Source organism: Acomys minous (genome assembly GCF_964271855.1).
Source record: "Acomys minous genome assembly, chromosome: 13".
Lineage (NCBI taxonomy): Eukaryota > Metazoa > Chordata > Mammalia > Rodentia > Muridae > Acomys > Acomys minous.
The window spans coordinates 65,302,934-65,321,788 of NC_140495.1; the positions used below are offsets into that span (position 1 = coordinate 65,302,934).

General features: G+C 43.8%; 1 protein-coding gene and 1 long non-coding RNA gene across 2 annotated transcripts in view; one reads left to right on the plus strand and one right to left on the minus strand.

Moving 5' to 3' along the window:
- LOC311581228 overlaps nucleotides 1-18,855 on the minus strand; it is a 1,115,569-nt gene that overhangs the window by 77,746 nt on the left and 1,018,968 nt on the right. The gene's annotated exons all lie outside the window — the stretch shown is intronic.
- LOC311581223 (adhesion G-protein coupled receptor F2-like) overlaps nucleotides 5,830-18,855 on the plus strand; it is a 35,310-nt gene continuing 22,284 nt past the window's right edge. Inside the window, exons 1-2 of the mRNA XM_084753311.1 lie at nucleotides 5,830-6,065; nucleotides 18,065-18,165. Of these exons, the coding sequence (XP_084609437.1) occupies nucleotides 18,073-18,165 (93 nt within the window). The 5' untranslated portion in view covers nucleotides 5,830-6,065; nucleotides 18,065-18,072. The remainder of the gene's footprint in view (nucleotides 6,066-18,064; nucleotides 18,166-18,855) is intronic.

Sequence of the window (18,855 nt, forward strand, 5' to 3'; positions counted from 1 at the left end):
AGGGTCCAATATTGGTAGTGTAACAGAAACCAGAGGCCTCGAACCAGACCATTGACTCATTGCTATGAACATTTGCAAGTAAAGATGTCTGCACAAAAAGGTATACTCTGTTACACACTGTGACACACTATAGCTTTCACAACAAGATTTTTGTTTGTTTGTTTGTTTGTTTTCTTTGGGGGAGTTGTTTTCTTTGGAAGGGTGGAGGATGAATATGAAGGGATGAGGAGATGAGTGCGATTGGGGTACGTGATATGAAATTCACAAATAATCAGTTTTAAAAGTTAAAAAAAAAAAAGAAAAGAAAACAGCCTTAGCAAGCCATGATGAGCAAGCCAGTAAGCAGCACTCCTCTATGGCCTCTGCATCAGCTCCTGCATCCAGGTTCCTGCATCTAGGTTCCTGCCCTCACTGCTTTTGATGCTTAACTGTTATATGGAACTGTGAGCGAAAGGAATCCTTTCTTTCCCAAGTTGCTTTGGTCACGGTTTTCATCACAGCAATAGTAACCTTCACTAGGACAGAGTATTATGGTCCTGGTCCCTGCTCTTCTCTGCTTTCTGGCTCAGGTGAGAGCAGCTTCTCCCACTTGCTCTCACTATGATATGATTTTTTTTCTTTGTCATGGACCCCCAAATTAATGGGCCAATTGGTCATGGATTGAAACCTGTAAGGCTACGAGCCAAAGTGTGAGCCCAGCCATTTGTCCCAGTGATGTAAAGACATCCAACAGGAGTGGTTGTTGAAGAAAAAGGTAGATAGCATGGGCTGTCTTCACCCTTTCACCTTTCAAGTCACTAACCTGAAAATGACAGTAGCGGACAGCATGTAGGCTGTGGACCTGTATAGTAATGGAGATGAAAATGTTCTGTGATTTAGTGACCGTAACTTTTGTAATGTAGTCCAGCACATCGCTTATGCACTTGTGGCAGTGAGGCTGTAAAAATTCTCCTGTAGTTATGGTTGTATGAAAGTATAGTGCTCAGAGATTTGGACCGCAGGCTCCTTTCTTTTTTCTTTCTGAGACATACCATGTTGCTGACAGCTGACAATGGGCCTTATGCTTCTTCCTCCCTTCCCAGTGCTGGAATTCGTAAATACGTGTGTGTGTGTGTTTTAAGAGCCAAAAATTAACTTGTAAGTCCCACCTGCCCAAGACCAAGTAACTTCCTGGGATGCTGGGAGTTATAAGTCTTGGAAAATAACAACCCCACATGGGAAAATATGGTGGCTGTGTGGGTCTGTCCTTAAATAGTCCTAACTACACGGATCTTCTTACCACTCAGTGGGGAATTCCAGGGAGTGGCCTGGAGCCCATCCTGGTCAGTAGTTAATGAAAGCTTGCTTCCCATTTGCCTTAGGATTGTGTGACTGGCTTTTCTGTGGCGAATCTCAGGATTAATGGTGTGCATGTGTGTGTGTGTCTTTAAAAAGTCAATGTCAAGTTTCTTCCTCAGTCACTTCTCCACCTTATTATTTTGAGGCAGTGTCCCTAGACTGGCAGACCAAAAAGCCCAGAGAGCCTCTCCCCAGAACTCGGAATTGGGCGTGCCCCACCACACTTAGCCTTTTATTGGGGTCCTCATGCTTAGGCATCATTTACCAATTGAGCCATCTCCTTAGTCCAGGAAATAACCATCTTTTAAATTAATTAATTAGTTAATTGATTCACTTTACATCTCAGTCATAGGCCCTCCTCTCCTCTCCTCCCAGTCTCCTTCCCTCCCCACCCCTCCCCTATTCCTCAGAAAAGGGGAGCCCCCCTACCCACCTACCCCAGCTCATCAAGTCACATCAGGATTGAGTTTGTCCTCTTTCCCTGTGGCCTAACAAGGGCCTTCCCGTCAGGGGAAGTGATGGAAAAGCCAGCAGAGTCCCTGTCAGAGACAGCCCTCGCTTCCCTGAAACAACTCTCTTAACGTTAGTGTTCATGTTGATAGTACTATTATTTTTACTACGACTTAGAATACATACTCCTCTTACTTTAAAAAAAACATTAGTATAGGAGAGCATAGACTGTAGCTTCTAGCAGCAGCCACAGAGACCTTGCATTGACCGTTCTTTTGTCCGCATTAAGCATCCATATGGAGGGACTGGCTGGCGTCTATCTAGGCTTATGTGAGCGCACATTGCGGCATTATGAAGCTACAGGGCTTTCCTCAGAGCACATCACTGTCCCATGAGGCCTAATGGACGTGAGGAAAATCAGTGAAATGTTATAGAGAAAGACTTGGGTATTACTTCAGATAGGATCAATGTGACCATTTCAACCACAAGTACTAGAAAGCCCGAGAATGCCTTAAGGCCACGATGCATCAATTTTTTATTTTAACAGCTTAATAATTCCAGGAAAGTCTCAGGAGATTGGTGGTGCTGTCAAGGACCAATGGGGTTTTACAAATTCCCACCCTGACCCATCCTCTGCCCTTGGCTCAACGTACTGGCAGTCTCAGCTTTGTTCCTTCATGGTTGCAAAATGGATGTCCTAGCTGGAGACATTACACCATCCTGTCATGGTTTCCAACATCAGAAGAAAGGAAAGTAAGGAGATGGAGACAAATTGGTAATCTTTCTAGTGTACCTAGAAAAATATTTCCATCCTTCAGGGAAATATCCTTCTTAGGATATCTTTTATTCCCAAGAAGAGCCACTAAAACTTCTTAGGTAAAAATGGTCAAAAGCCTATGTCTAGTTAAGTGACCAGCAAAGAGGACCTGCCACAGCTGGCTAAAAGTCATTAGGAGTAATCAAATCTAGGTTTTGGTCTGTTGTGAAATGTGTGGTTGGTTAGATAGCACGCGAACTGAAATCACATAGAAAGGTGGAGCCAGCCTTTGGTGCTTTGGGATTTGAAGGGAGAAGCGAGCCAGGGAGGTTAGTCACGGAAAGCCTAGCAGAGGAGGAGACACTCAGGACACAGGTGAGTCAGCCAGGTGTGAACCTGTGGGTGGAGATGGGTGGAGGCCGCTCAGGCTACAATAAATGCCAACATCCAGGCAAGGGGTGGGGACCAGTTTGTATGGCTGGAGCAGGATGAACAGGATGGGGTAGGTTGCCACTTTGGTGGAGATGACTTGTGTGTGTGTGTGTGTGTGTGTGTGTGTGTGTGTGTGTGTGTGTGTGTGTGTAGGAGGCAGAGATCAGTCAAATTTCAGCATTGCAAAATCAGTGATAAGGTGACCTTTGCAGAAGTTGGGTGCTGGGATTCATCTGGGCTTTGGATGAGACTTCCTTTAGAAAGTGTTAGGGTGAATCCTGCCTGAGGACCAGAGCTTGGAGGCTCAACACAGGATAAAAGCCTTCAGCCAGGCACTGCCTGAGTGTCGTGTGTGAGTCAGAGGATGCCTTCTGCTGCAGCTGGAGCCCTGCTCTGCTTAGTGAAGGCCAGTCCCCGCCTTCACAAAACCTGGGAGTCCCAGCTCCGCTAACGAGAGCTGACTTGTTTTTCTCATTCACTCCAGGATGCTCTGCAAGAACAGCTTTCATCCTTTACATCCTTGGTCTCTAGTAGATGCTTAAAAGTTTGGTCAACAAATGGACTGTCAACCAAAACCATGCCCTTTGTATGGACTGAACACATTCCTCCAAGCCTGGACTTGGTTGGTCTGGCCCTGGATGGTCCATGGGGCAGCCTCACACCAATCCTGCTTGGCAATCACAATAACTGTCTCAGGTCTTAGCGGGGGAACTCTCAGACATGTTTTATGCTTATGTGTTTTCTTCTCCAAAGGCTGTGAGCTCTGGGAGCAAAGAAGGCATCTTTATTTTATTGTCTGAGAATATTTCATGTGCACATATGAGGGCTTGGATCTAATCTACTCTTCATTCTTTCCCCTTCAGCCCCTCCCCTATCTCTGCCCTCAGCCTTTCTCCAACTTCATCTGGTATTTTTTTTTAAACCCACTGGATCCAGTCAGTGTCACGTGTATGCGCCTGGATGGTGGACCGTCTACTGGAGCCTGGATATTTTCTCAGGGGCTGCATGCCTGAAGAAAACAGACTCTTCCTCAGCAACCGTCAGTTGCCAATAGCTTCTCACTTAGGCGTGGGGATTCCTAAGCCCTTCCAAAGGGGCTTCCTTAAGCAAGCCCACATAGCTGCAGGGGCCTGTTGTGCCAGAAGCCGCCCACGTTCGGAAGGAAGCTACGGTAAGGATGAGTCTGTGAAGTTTCTTTGCTTGAAATTAAGTATGGCACACTAGTATGAGCTGTGTGGGTATGAGATAGAAATAAATGGAGGATCTTGTAATTTTATATTAATCTTTATATTCCAGGTCAATTTAACTGGGAACCTAATACTCTAAGAAGAAGAAAATGCACCCGAAAATAGGCTTTTCCCATTTGGGGTACTGGACTGGATTTCCAGATGAGAGTGTTCACCCTGTAGAGGATTCTTGAAATCTAGAGTGTGTGAAAAAAAAAAATAATAAAAACCAAGTCGGCATCCACTGGCTCCTCCTTCCTGCTCTGCACTCCCTAGAATATTTAGAATAGTCCAGGCCACAGAGGGAAGTTGGGAATACTGTGTGTGTGTGGGGGGGGCATTTAGAACTAAAGTGTGTGTGCTGGTCAGTTTTTCAGTCTGTGTGACAAAGCCTGGGCCAGTTAGGAAGGGGAAACCTCAATTGAGAAAATATTTTCATCAGATTGGTCTGTAGGCAAGTCCATGGAGGGCATTTTCTTCATAAGTATTGATTGATCGTGAGGAGTTAGCGTACTGTGGACAGCACCACCCCTGGGCAGGGGGTTGCAGGTAGCGGCCGTGTAAGAAAGCAGACTGAGCAAGCCAAGGAGAGCAAGGCAGCAGGTGGCATTCTTCCATGCTCTCTGCTTCAATTTCTGTCTCTAAGTTTCTGTCCCGACTTCCCTTCCTGGTGGATAGCTATAAACTATAAGGTGAAATATACCCCTTTCTCCCTAAGTTGCTTCTTGCTCATGGTGTTTTTCACATTAATGGAAAGCAAACCAGGACAGGGTGCCTCTCACCACACTACAAGAACTTTTCTGTTGAGTGTTTAAAAAGAAAAGGTCATATTCTACGTAACCCTGAGTGTAGCTTTTCAAACACGAATGAAAAACTAAAAAGGCCCTGAATTCTTAAACAAAAGCAAACAAAGTCCTGCCCAAGAACTCTCCCAAATCTAACCCCTAAAAAAAAACAAAAACAAAAACAAAGCGAAAATAATTTTTTAGTTGCTTTAAGTTTCATAAAGCTATGATCCAGTTGCTTTGCAAGAGCCCATGTGTTTGTATCCGTCAGTATAAGGCTTAGTTCTGGTGCAGTGAAAACTAACTTCCAGGTAGTGACAACCTTTCCTTATGGCCATTGCCAGTCGCCAAGGGCCGCTGATCACTCACCTGCTACCCAGGCTGGTGCAGGAGCTGACATTCTGAATTCCTGGCCCCCACGGTAGAACTATCTGTGTCCCCATAACCACAAAGAGGTGGCGACTTGTACTAACACTTGTTCCTGGAAGTAAGGACAAGTAGGAATAGGTGAAGGCCTGCTAGAATAACATTAGTGCTCCCATAGCCGGACGGTTACAGCCCCTGTGCAGACACCATGTGTGGTTTCTGTATCTGTCTCTTAGGCTCAGGTAGACTTGGCAGGATGAAAAGTTCTGGTCAAGTACCACAGATCCTGTGCCACCACCACAGCCCTGGGCCAGGACCTTTTGTCAAAGGCAGAGCAGAGAGAAGAGAGAGAGAGAGAGAGAGAGAGAGAGAGAGAGAGAGAGAGAGAGAGAGAGAGAGAGAGAGAGAGACTTGGTTCGTGACTCATCACGTCTCCAGCTCTCTGCCCCTCCCACTGCAGATGCTACTCCCAGGTAGGACCTGTCTGTCAGGCTACAGCACCTCTGCACATGGGGCAGCTGTGTGTGGGAGACCAGCACAGCTGCCTCCGTCTTTGGAGCTACCATTCGGGGCTGATGTGATGGCCTAAGAGGTACAGGAGCCCAGTTGCTGATCTGAAGAGAGACATGGCAAAGGAAAGCCAATGACGCCCCTCCCTCCAGCCGCCAGGGAGGACGGCAGAGATCGCAAGAGCCTTGTTGACCAGCCACGGTGAGTAGTCACATCCTCTCCCTTCCTTCCTGTGATCTCCCTGCGCTGAGGAACTTCAGAAAGGAGCAGCTAATTATGGCAGTATGGCTTCGGTCTTTTGGGCCTCAGTTAATAACACGTACAGGGAATGAGTGCCAAGAAAGAATTTGGTGACTTGGAAGCTCTATTCAATACAAGCTCCACTCTGGAAAACAGCTTTACTTTTGTCTTTGGCTCTGTGCTCTCCTGACCCAACCTAGATGGTGAAATATAGATATTAGAATGACTGAACAACTGAGTCTATCCACGTCCCCCAACCCCCACCCCGTGATTTCACGTGATTAAACACAGTTGGTCATGGGAGCTTGGCTTTTTCTCCCATGAGATGCTATGCTATTTAATACTCAATTTTATTATTAAAGTTCCACCAGCTTCAACATGTCCTTGAAATCAGATGGCAAGTTTTATACCTCCTCAAAAAAATCTGGAACCCGCCCCCCTTCCCCGCTACCACCAGAACCACCAGCCAGGGTGCTTTCCTTTTCCAGGAGGAGTCACTGTCCATTGAGCATATTTTAAAAAGCAAGCTTATTTTTTATTCAAAATGTTTACTCTTTGAATTTTGATAAAATGCTAGTTTCCCCATCAAAAAAGTTGTTGACTGAAAAGGGAGTTACGCTCACATTTCTCATGGCTTATTTTGTTTACTCTTTCAGAGTTGATCTGTATTATTATTATTATTATTATTATTATTATTATTATTATTAATCATCATCATCATTATTATTGAAATACTTTTGACTTCTTAGTAGCTCAGATGAATGATATTTAGTACACTTAGTAAATGGTTTGCCTTACTGGACTGCAAGGCTTACATTATGAGTGTGTGTGTGTGTGTGTGTGTGTGTGTGTGTGTGTGTGTGTTTGTGTATATGTTTTTGTGTATATGTATGTGTGAGGAAGAGAGAGAGAGAGAGAGGGAGGGAGGGAGCTCAAGTGGATGCACATCTGCATGTGAGTTGCACAGGCACATATGTGTACCTTTGTACACTCACGCGGAGGCCAGAGGTTGACACTGGGGATCTCCTATTACTCCCCACCTTATATTTTGAGACAGGGTCTCTCAGTTCTGGAGTCCCTGGGGTCCTTCTCCCCCTGTTTCTGTCCTTCAGAGCCGAGGCTCACTCCAGTACCAACCTTTTAACATGGATGCTGGGGAGACAGCTCAGGTCTTTGTGTTCGAGCATCGAGCACTTTACTGGCTGAGCCAGTTCCCAGGCCCCAAGTGCTGCATTTGGGGTCTTTACAGATTGTATTCCAAGATCACATACATCTCCATCCCTTTCCAGCCAGATATACAGAGTTCAGAGGTACGGCATCATTGTGTGTCTGATGGATGAACAAAAACTTGTAAACAGGAACCAGGATTGGTCTCTGGAAATTTGGGTGTGGAGGGGGCACGGGAAATGAGGTTGGAAGCAGCTTTCCCTGGGTCTAAGCACTAATGGGGATGCTGTGTCTATAGAGAACAATAGTACAAGTGTGTTTCAAGTGGCAGTCTGTTTTTCTTCTTTCTTTAACCATCAGCAAATCCTGACAATTCTAGACCACTACAATGATAATGTGCTTCTTCCTACTGGGGCAGGCCACACCCACTGCTGTTGCCACTGCCCCTTGGTTCTGTCTGAGTGAGATATGATCGAACTCGACAGTGGAAAATAGCCTTAGCCCATCTTAGGCACTTCAGAAAACCTACAGTTTATGGGGTAGACTTGGGGATATATAGAAATTGTTACTTCTAATTGTTTCTCTTAACAGAACAGCCAGTAAATAGCCACAGTAGACAGGAAACCTCGACTTTATTTTTAAATATTGCTTATTTATTTATCTATGTATATGGGTGGTTTTGCTTACATGCCTATCTGTACACTAGTATGTGTGCCTCCTGCCTGCATGGCATCAGGTAAGGATGATGGATCCCTTGGAACTGAAAGATTTGATGGTTGTTAACTGCCATGTGGGTGCAGGGATCTGAACTCATGCTCTTTGGAAGAAGAGCCAGTGTTCTTAACTGCTGAGTCCTCTCTCCTGTCCTGATTTTATTTTTATAAGAGTTGTAAACTCTCACTGCCTCTGCATATTATTCTTGAATTTTTGAAATGCAGCAAGCAAACTCCTAAACCAATCTAGCTTGAGTGTCCCAAAGGGACTGCCTTGTAATGCAAGGATGTCTTAGACAACCCAGGACATGAAAGACAGTGGCCCGAACTCTTGGTTTTCACCTTTGTTTTCCATATGGCATCTTCTTGGTTTGTTCTTTATTTTCCTTCAGTGGGTGGGTTGCTCTCAATGGCTTATTAATAGGAATCCTGGGGTTTCCCCTCAATTTCATATGTTAATATCAGTTGGGAAGTACTAAAAGTTGGCTCTTCTCTAAAAAATGCTAATGATGGACGCAGTCAATGTGTAGTGTACAGAGGTTGCAGTCAAGGTGTAGCATATGGAAGTCACAGTCAAGGTGTAGCATACAGAGGTCACAGTCAAGATCTAGCGTTCATCCCAGGCTTACTTGCCCAGGGATGGATGCCACAGCCCACAATGGACTGGGCCTTCTTGTATCAGTTAGCAATTAAGACACTGACCATGAGCCAATCGGATGAAAGCAATTCTTCAACGGAGATTTCTTCTTCCCAGGCAACTGCACTTTATGTCAAGATGACACAATACATAACGCAAAAGAGTTTTACAGAAAATGACGGCGTCTGAGTCTTACTTCCAGAAATCCTCATGGACTCAGACATGAGTATTTTCACACAGGTTTCTCTTGGAATCTTATTGTGCAATTAAATCTGGAATTACTGCTTTGGGTTCCCATTGTTTTCTCCTTTTCTGGATTAAGAGAGGGAGTTGAACTCTTTCTTCCTGTTTAGGTTGTAAAAATTCCTGTGCTGAGGGCTTATGGGCCTAGTGAGGTCAGCTGTTGTCCCTTAGTTCAAAGCATTGGGCCAAGCATATTATTGTTCACGTGGCTTCACCCACGATAAATACTGAAAGGGCAGGCAAATTCCAGGCAAGTTTGGTTGAGATGAAAACATGCCTAAGCAAGTAATTAGCAGTCATAATGACAATATAGCAACAACAACAACTACACTACCACTACCAGGAGACTAACCTACTTTTCTATCATTTCCGAGTCTTTGTCTCATGTGCACGAGCTCTTGAGACTCCTTTGCTGATGTACAGATGATCCTGTGCTTATGATAATGATGTGGCTATTGAAATTGGAGTATCAGGAGTGCTTCAGGGAAAAAAATGTGTAATGGAAACACATAAGTCAAGCCAAGCACTAACCAAGTTGACAGTCAAGATTAACTGTTAGAGTTTTACTGTCTTTTTAAAAAATATTTATTTATTATGTATGCAGTATGATGAGATCACTTTATAGATGGTTATGAGCCACCATGTGGTTGCTGGGAATTGAACTCAGGACCTCTGGAAGAGCAGTCGGTGCTCTTAACCACTGAGCCATCTCTCTAGGCCCCCCAGTTTTGCTGTCTATGTTTCTCCTTTATCAGCGTGAACTCTTAAGTTGCCTCAAATGCTTCTTAGCTTGATACTTTTTAAAAATAAAGATATCATGTATATTTTATTATAATTTATTCACATTATATCTCAATTGTAATCCCCTCATTCTTATCTTCCTGTTCCCACCCTCCCTCCCTTTTCCACGTTATTCTCCTCCCCTAGACCTCTGATAGGTGGGGTCCTGCTCCCCTACTGTCTAACCACAGCCTATCAGGTCTCATCTGGATAGCCTGCATTCCCTTCCTCTGTGTTCCCACAGGGACTCTCCACCAAGGGGCACTAAATTTGTGTCAGAGGCTCTCACCATAACCATGAAGAATGAGCTGCCCATCAGCTGCATCTGAACAGGGGCTCTAGGTTCTTTGCTTACAGTGTCCTTGGTTGGTGCATCAGTTTGTGTAGGCACCCCTGGGTCCAGATTTGCCAGCCTTGATAGTCTCCTTGTGGAGTTCTTGACGACCCCTCCCCCATCCTTCCGTTCCCCATCTCTTCCATACACCTTGCAGCTCTTAATCAAGAGTCTGGGTTTGAGTCCCAGTATCTGTCCTGATCCCTTGCTGGGTGGACTCTCTCAGAGGATATCTATGTTGGGCTAATATCCACTTATAAGTGAGTACATACTATGCATGTCTTTCTGGGTATAGGTTACCTCACTCAAGATGATTGTCTCTAGTTCCATCCATTTGCCTGCACATTTCAAGATTTCCTTGTATTTGATAGCTGAGTAGTACTCCATAGTGTAAATGTACCACAGTTTCTTTATCCAGTCTTTGGTTAAGGGACATCTAGGTTGTTTTGAGATTCTGGCTATTATGAATAAGGCTGCTATGAACATAGTTGAGCAAATGTCCTTGTTATATGGTAGAGCATCTTTTGGGTATATGCCCAGGAGTGGTATAGCTGGGTCTTGAGGTAGCACTATTCCCAGTTTTCTGAGAAAGAGCCAGATTGATTTCCAAAGTGATTTCACAAGTTTTGAACTCCCTCCAGCAATGGAGGAGTGTTCCCGTTTCTTCGCATCCTCGCCAGCGTGTGCTGTCACTTGAGTAGTGTCACTTGGCTTCAATCTAATTCACATATAAAGTTCATGATGTTATTTTGATGTTTGAAATACTTTTTCTTTTTGAGACAGGGTCTCAAGTAGTCCAGTCTGGACTCAAATGCTATGCAGGTGAGGAAACTTTACGCGGTTCTGGGAACTGAACTCACGACAAGCATTCTACCAGCTGAGCCATATCCCCGGCCTAGCTTCCCAAGATTTATCATCATTTGCTATTTTAGCTTTTCTTCTTTGAACTGATGCATAATTAAAGCCTATTTTCATATCAGACTGTTCTGTACATTAAGCTGTGAAGAATTTCCGTATGTGTATGAGTGTGTGTGTGTGTGTAGGAGGGGTAGTGCACGTGTGTGAGTGAATGTGAATACGTGTATATACAATGCATATGTATGTCACATGTGTGAATGTGAGTGCATGTGCATGAGTATATGTATATGGTGCATGTGTGAGTGTGTCACATGTGTGAGTGTGTGTTGTATGTGCACATGCATGTATGGGTGCAAAGGTCAGAGGTCAATATCAGGCATCCTCCTCCACCTTAGTTTTGAGACAAGATCACTTACTAAATTTAGCGTTGGCAGTTTTGGTGAGACTGATCCGGCAGTAAGCCACAGGGATCTCCTGCACCTGCCCCTCCAATGGCCAGTGTGTCTGCAACCATACTGGTACTTACAATTTTAGCCACTGAGCAATCTCTCTAGTCCTGCTCTAATTGAACTTGACTTGGGGAAAGCCGTTGACAGCAGAGACGGGCATCTGAGGAAGTCAGTATCTTAGGGAAGAGCAGGATGGGTAAGGCAGGCCAGAACATCTGATGAGTAACAGGGAGCTGAGAGTTTGTTAAATGCCCTGTCAGAGTTTCCTCCGATTTCTCTGATTTTTTTTTTTTTTTAAATCTGGGGATGGGCCTAGGGTCCTTACATCTCTGCGATGAGGAAGTCTCACACCTCTCTTTCCATTTCACAATGTATCCTGAACCTCCGCCATTTTCTCAGCGGGATGATGCTACAATTTGAATGCCCTGCTAAAATGTGCCCTGAAATAATCTTTGAAGTGTGTGGTGGAGCCCCATGACTGTGTTAAGACCTTGGAGAGCCTTGCTTCCCCATCTTTCCTGTGCTTGCCTCTCTGCTAAGCTGTGGGAGAGCACGGAGCTCTCTCCAGAGCCCAGGGCAGGCTTTGGGCTGCTACAGTTTGGACTTTGTGATGTTCTGGAGATTCTGTCTTATCTACAGTTAGTTAAAAAGGAGATGAAAAGAAAGTAATATTTAGGAATTGTGCTTTTCTATGGCAATCTACTCCATTTCAGAATTTTTAATTAAAAAATTCAAATTTTTACTTATTTAGTTGGTGTGGAGGTCAGAGAATAATTTGTACAAATCAGTTTTTTTCTTTTCTACTCTCTGAATGGGTTCAGGGAAATCACGTCTGGGTTCTCACGTTTGCATAGCAAGCATTTGGTTGACTCAGCAATCACCTGAGCCCTAAATTTTGCATATGCCATTAGTCCCTGTCCTTGCAGCATCAGAGTGATAGTGATTTGTCTTTGCTTTTGTGGTGACTCATGAGGTAGTTGGTTCTCAGGACACACTCTGGTCAGTGCCTGACATGGATGCCATGTGAGCATGCTCACCCTGTGTGCTGTTTGCTTCTGAGTGCTCGCTTTCAGCAAAGCCTGAATGCTGTTCTCCAGGGAGCAGTCTTTGTCTGCAATCCCAGACCCTAGGCTGGGCACCAGGGGCCCCATCATACTTTGGCTTCCTTGAGGAGGGTGAGGGAAAAGTCATTGTTAATTAATGAATGCTTGTTATTTGTGTATGCATCTACCTACTTCACGCCCATGGCTTTTGACAAGAGTGCAGAGATGGAGGCCCTGGTGACGGGGTAAGCGCTGGATAGTCTAGTCACATCTCTGCCTGCAGCTCGGCCTTCCTGCTGCTTCAGAACTTGCTGCTTTCATGGCGCCACTTGCACTTTAACAACTGTGAACACACTGGAGAAAAGAGTGCTTTCCTGCAAGTCCATATGAAAACCCACCGCTCCGCTTAACAAGCAACTGGTTCTATAAGCAAAATCCAAGAAAGGGTCAACTTGAGGAAATATCTTTAACCTTCAGAAGAAGCTTATGAAGGCACAAACACAAAAAAGTGAGGCATTCTGTTCTGAGACTCGAGGCAAGACAGCATTCTAGAGTCTCAGTTCTATGCACAATGAGGTCTTCTTGGGTAATAAAGGTGGGCTTAGAAGGTTCTAGGCTCTCTGTAGCAATGGAACTATCAACAGGCTGCCCTGCAAAGTCTAATGAAGGCCCACATGAGAGATGTTTCCACACAAAACAGGGATTATTTTGCAATGCATAGAAATATACTTTTAGTAATAACCAAAACCATTAAAAAATAAATATTATACTAACTCTAACTCTTTAAAAGTTAAAGTAAACTGGGTGGTGCACAACTTTATTCCCAGCACTTGGAGGCAGAGGCCAGCCTGGTCTATATAGAAGGTTCCAGGGCAGCAAGGGGTATGTAGAGAGCCCCTTTATCAAAAAAAAAAGTTAAAGCAAAATGATATATGATCAAGGTATTTATATATAACACCCACGCTGGGTGGTAGTGGTGCATGCCTTTAATCCCCACACTTGGGAGGAAGGGGCAGGCAGATCTCTGTGAGTTGGAGGCCAGCCTGGTCTACAAAGTGAGTCCAGGATAGCCAAGGCTACACAGAGAAACTCAGTCTCAAAAACAAAGAAAGAAAGAAAGAAAGAAAGAAAAACAAACAAACAAACAAACAAGCAAAAAAGACAAAACCAGAAACCATTTTAGCTGGGTGGTAGTGGTACATGCCTTTAATCCCAGAACTCAGGAGGCAGAGGCAGGTGGATCTCTGTGAGTTTGAGGCCAGGCTGGTCTACAGAGTGAGTCCAGGACAGCCAGGGCTACACAGAGAAACCCTGTCTTCAAAAACCAAAAACCAAAAACCAAACCAAACCAAACCAAAACAAAACAAAACCAACAATTTTAGGCAAACCATTTCTATCTTGGTTTGTAAACCTCAATTGCCATTAAAAAAATGTTTATTATGTCTATTTAAATTTTTGGGTAGAGTAATGCCTCATATCTTTTTTCTTGTCCTTTTTCTTTTCTTCTATCTTCCTCTCCCTCCCTCCCTCTTTATCTTTCCTTCCTTCTTTCCCTTCTCTTCTTCCTCCACCTCTTCTTCCTTCTCCACCTCTTCCTTCTTCTCCTCTTCCTTCTCCTCCTCTACTTGTTGTTGTCCTCCTCCTCCTCCTCCTTCTTCTTCCTCTTCTTCCTCTTCTTTTCAAGAGGGCCTACCTACACAGTCCAGTCTGGCCTTGAACTCTCACCCATCCTTGGGTCTCAGCTTCAGTTACAGGTGAGAACCGCCACATCCAGCTTTACTGCCTCTAATCATTTCTTAGAGCATTTGTAAAGTTTGTTTTACTTGAGAGAAATACTTTTCTGTATTTTGGTATCTGTGCACATGTTTGTGTGCACTTCTGTGTGTGGTATGTAAGCATGCATGTGGGGGCCAGAGGTCAACATCAGGCTTCTTCTTTGATTGCCCTCTTCCTTATTTTTATTTATTTGTTTATATAATTCATTCAGATTACATCTTAATTGTCGTCCCCTCACTTGTATCATTCCGTTCCCTGCTCCCTCCCTTTTTCACCTATTCCCCTCCTCTAGGTCTGTGACAGAAGGGGACCTCCTCCTCACCATATGATCACAGCCTATCAGGTTTCATCCTGGTAGCCTGTTTCCCCTTCCTCTGAGTGCTACCAGGCCTCTCCATCAAGGGGAAGTAGTCAAATAGGGGGCACCAGAGTCCATGTCGGAGTCAGTCCCCGCTCCCCACACAACTGTGGAGAATGTGTTGTCCATTGGACAGACATGAATAGAGGGTCTAGGTTTAATGCATACATTGTCCTTGGTTGGTACAGTAGTTTGTGTAGAGATCCACCAGCCTTGATGGTCTTCTTGTAGGGTTCCAGGACCCTCTAGATTCTTCTATTTCCCCATTCTCCCATACCTCTCTCACTTGGAGTCCCAATAGCAAGTCCCAGTATCTGTCCCAATCCCCCGCTGAGTGGAGACTTTCAGAGGACATCCATGTTGGGCTAGTATCCACTTATAAGTGAGTATCTACCATGTGTATCTTTCTGGGTCTGGATTAATTCACTCAGGATGATCATTTCTAGTTCCATCCATTTGCTTGCAAATTTCAAGATTTCCTTGTTTTTAATAGCTGAGTAGTATTCCATAGTATAAATGTACCACAGTTTCTTTATCCATTCTTCGATTGAGAGACATCTAGGTTGTTTCCAGATTCTAGCTATCACGAATAAGGCTGCTATGAACATAGCTGAGCAAATGTCTTTGCTGTGTGGTGGAACAACTTTTGGGTATATTCCGAGGAGTGGAACAGCTGAGTTTTGAAGTAGAACTATTTCCACTTTTTCCAAAGTGGTTGTACAAATTTGCACTCCCACCAGCAATGAAGTTCCCTTTTCTCCATATCCTTGCCAGCATGTGCTGTCACTTGAGTTTCTTTCTTTCTTTCTTTCTTTTTTTTTTTTAATCTTAGGCATTCTAATGGGTGTAAGATGGAGTCTCAGTCATTTTGATTTGCCTTTCTCTGATGACTAAGGACATCGAGCATTTCTTTTTCTTCCTTTTTTTTTTTTGTGAATGTATGCATGTGTGTGTCTGCATCTGTATGTGTGGGCATGTATGTGCATATGTATGTGTGTATGTGTATGCATGTATGTATCTGTGTGTGTCTGTGTGTGTATGCAGATGTGTGTTGGCATAAGAGGGTATTGGATAGAGTTACAGGCACTTGTGAGCTGTGCAATCTGGGTACTGGGAACCCAGCTTCCACCCTCTGGAAGAGCAGCAAGTGCTCTTAGCTTCTGAGTCATTTCTTTAGTCCTTTCCTTCCCTCCCTCCCTCCCTCCCTCCCTCCCTCCCTCCTTCCTTCCTTCCTTCCTTCCTTCCTCTCTCTTACTCAAACTGGAACTTACAATTTGTCTGGTCCAGCTGGCCAGTGAGCCCTAGGGACTCTTTTTTCTTTGTCTCCCCAGGGCTAGGGTTATAGGTGCCTGAAGCTGCTCTTGGTTTTTTTCTGGGTGCTGGAAATTGAACTCAACTTGTCATGCCTGCACAACAAGCACCTTACAGACATAAACATCTTCCCAGTCTCTTAAGAGATTTCTGTTTCGGAGAGTGGATATGGTTCTGTTCTGTTGTTTATTTGTTTATTGGCTTTGTGTGTGTGTGTGTGGTACTAGACATTGACCCTACTGCCTTGAAAATATGCTACTACTATGGTATATCCCAAGATGATGAGAAGATACAAGTTGATTTAGACACATTGAGCTTTGTTTTTAGGTTTTCTCAGAACTATAGCAACAAGGCACCCGTGGCTGTAATGTTTCTGCTTTACTAAGTGTACTCAAAGCCATGAGGGCCTTGGAGGTGGCTGACAGATCACCAGCATTCTTTGGAGTCATTATGTATTTGAGTGACTTAGGGTGAAATAAAAGACATAAAAATGGCTGTGAGTTTTCTGGGAATTATGTGCCCTCTGCATTGCTGTTTAAAAGCAATGGGCAGTATGCTTGCCTTTTGTGGAAGAGCCATAAATGTACTAACAGAAAGCTGAAAGATGTGCTGCAAATATTTTGCACAACCATTGGGTTTTTAGTGGAATTTCTGCTAGATTTATCTTTTAGAGTAGAAAACATGAATAAAAAGTTAACACAATTTTATTGTTTAAGTAATGACGATATTACATACGATGCACGAATGAGTGCAAGAATTCTTTCTGCCTAAAGATAGTCAAGTAGCAAAAAAAAAAAAAAAAAAAAAAAAAAAAAAGGAAAAAAAACACCCAACTACTGTGATAACAGCCAAGTCTTCTGGGTCTTATTCCATCAACTATCTGTCTGTCATTCTATCTATCAATCTATCTATCTATCTATCTATCTATCATCTATTATCTCTATCATCTGCCTATTTATCTATCATCCATCCATTCATCCATCTATTCATTTGTCTATTATCTATCTATCTTCTATCAATCAATCAATCAATCAATCAATCAATCAGTCTGCCTATCATCTATCTATCTATCTATCTATCTATCTATCTATCATCTATTTATTCACCCACCCATCCTTCTACCTGTGTATCATCTATCTTTGTCTATCCTCTCCTCTCTGTGTAATCTATCATTTGTCTGTCTGTCCATTTGTCTATCATCTATTTATCTATTGCCCATCTACTGCCTGCCTATCACCTGTCACCTATCCACCTATCAACTCTCACGGTGGGAGGGAGACATACCTTTGGGTACATGTTGGATCTTACTTTTTAGAAGTGTATGAGAATGTATTAATTATGCAGAATAATGGATATATATGTGTATATATATATGTATATACATATATATGTAATTTTCATTTACGTAGACAATGAATTCTGACCATGCAAATTATTTTTTCTAGGAAGCAGACTTCTAACATCTCTCAATTACTGTCTTACTCAGGATGAAAATACTAAAATTTAATGTTAATATTTTCAGATGACTCTTTAACAGTGGGTTTTCCAGAATCCTCTGTGTCCCTTTGCCAGTTGTCAGCTCTCCCCACCCACCTTTCCTTCCTCCTTTCCTCTCTTCCTGCCCTCTCTCTCCTTTCCTCTTTCTCCACTGAGTATATTTCTGAGTGTATTGTATGCCCAACACATGCCAACGTTGTTGGAGATGGCAAGCAATTGGCTCAGTTTTGACGTAATTTCTGATAGGCATAACAAGATCAATTGCATAAACTGCTGGTTACTTAACACCTCTGGGGCTTGGGGCAAAGAGAGATAATAGGATAAGCCTAGTGCTTGTTCTTCAAAGGTATTTCTAGGCCAAGCTTCCCCACAAGAATCCCTGCTCATGTCCTGTAGCCACCTACACAGTTCCCAGCCCTCTCTAATCCAGGGAGTGAGTTATCATTCTCCCTCCCCGAACACAGGCTGTTATTTGTTACAGCCAGCCAGTCAGCCAGGCGAAATCCACCAAGCAGCTTTGTGTAGAGAGATTCCCGTGTTAGGTGTGCCATGCAAATCAACAACAGAGAACAGAGACAGCTCAGCTGTGGCCTGAGCCTCCCTGTACGGGCTGACGATTCTACCTGCAGCCTCGTGGTAATCTTAATAGTAGGGCACTGGGCCACCACGGCTGACCAGAGAGAGCTATGTAGAGGACACTGAATAGAGTCAGTTCTCATAGATGAACTGTGCCCGAAGAGGCATGGTGCTATGAAAGCTTCGATTTGGAGACATTTTGCCTTTTATTTTTACAGAAGCAAGAATGCTCACTGTGTGGAAGACAATGATTCCTGCACTTTGGTTGTCTTGCTTGGTGCTTCTTTTGCCGACAGACTCTTGCAGGATACTGTGCCAGGTAAAATTAGGGGGAGAGTGGATAATGATTTGGTGGGGAGAATAAATGGGCAAAGACTCCATCAATTACCAGCTTTCTTGCCTGAGAGCTGATGTGTAAGGGGAAGGTGGTGAAGGAGTGCGCCTAGCACACGCTGAAGAAATTACAGTGACAGGCAATGGAAAGACCACATTGCTATGGATTTGTTTCATGTTAATTTCCCCCATCAGTTCTGGAATTCAGTGAAGCTGAGATGATTCAAGGGTAATAAAATCCCACTCCCCATATTCTTGGGTAGTGAACCTTTGACTTCCTATCTAGGGTGATGCTGTTTCCTGAGGGCCTTGAGTCGTAGAGGTAGTGAAGGATGCCACTTCCTCTACCTACGTGACTAGGAGATGCTAATGACAGTTAGTGGGCACAATGAGGCATCATTCCATTCAAAGTACCAATAGCATTTCCTTTTAGAATCTTGGCAGAAGAACAAGGGTGGAGTTTATAGCAAATTACACTGTTAATTTTTGTAAGGGTAGTGAACTTTGTCATACATGCTGTACATCACTTTAATTGTCCTCATTTATTCAAATTAAGGTGTGAAGGAACACTGGGAGAGATGACTTTTTTTGTTGTTGTTGTTGTTGTTGGGAATTTGGGGGAAAGGGTAATGTTGTTTGACTGTCAGATCCGAAAGGCAGCTTTGAGGCAAACCGG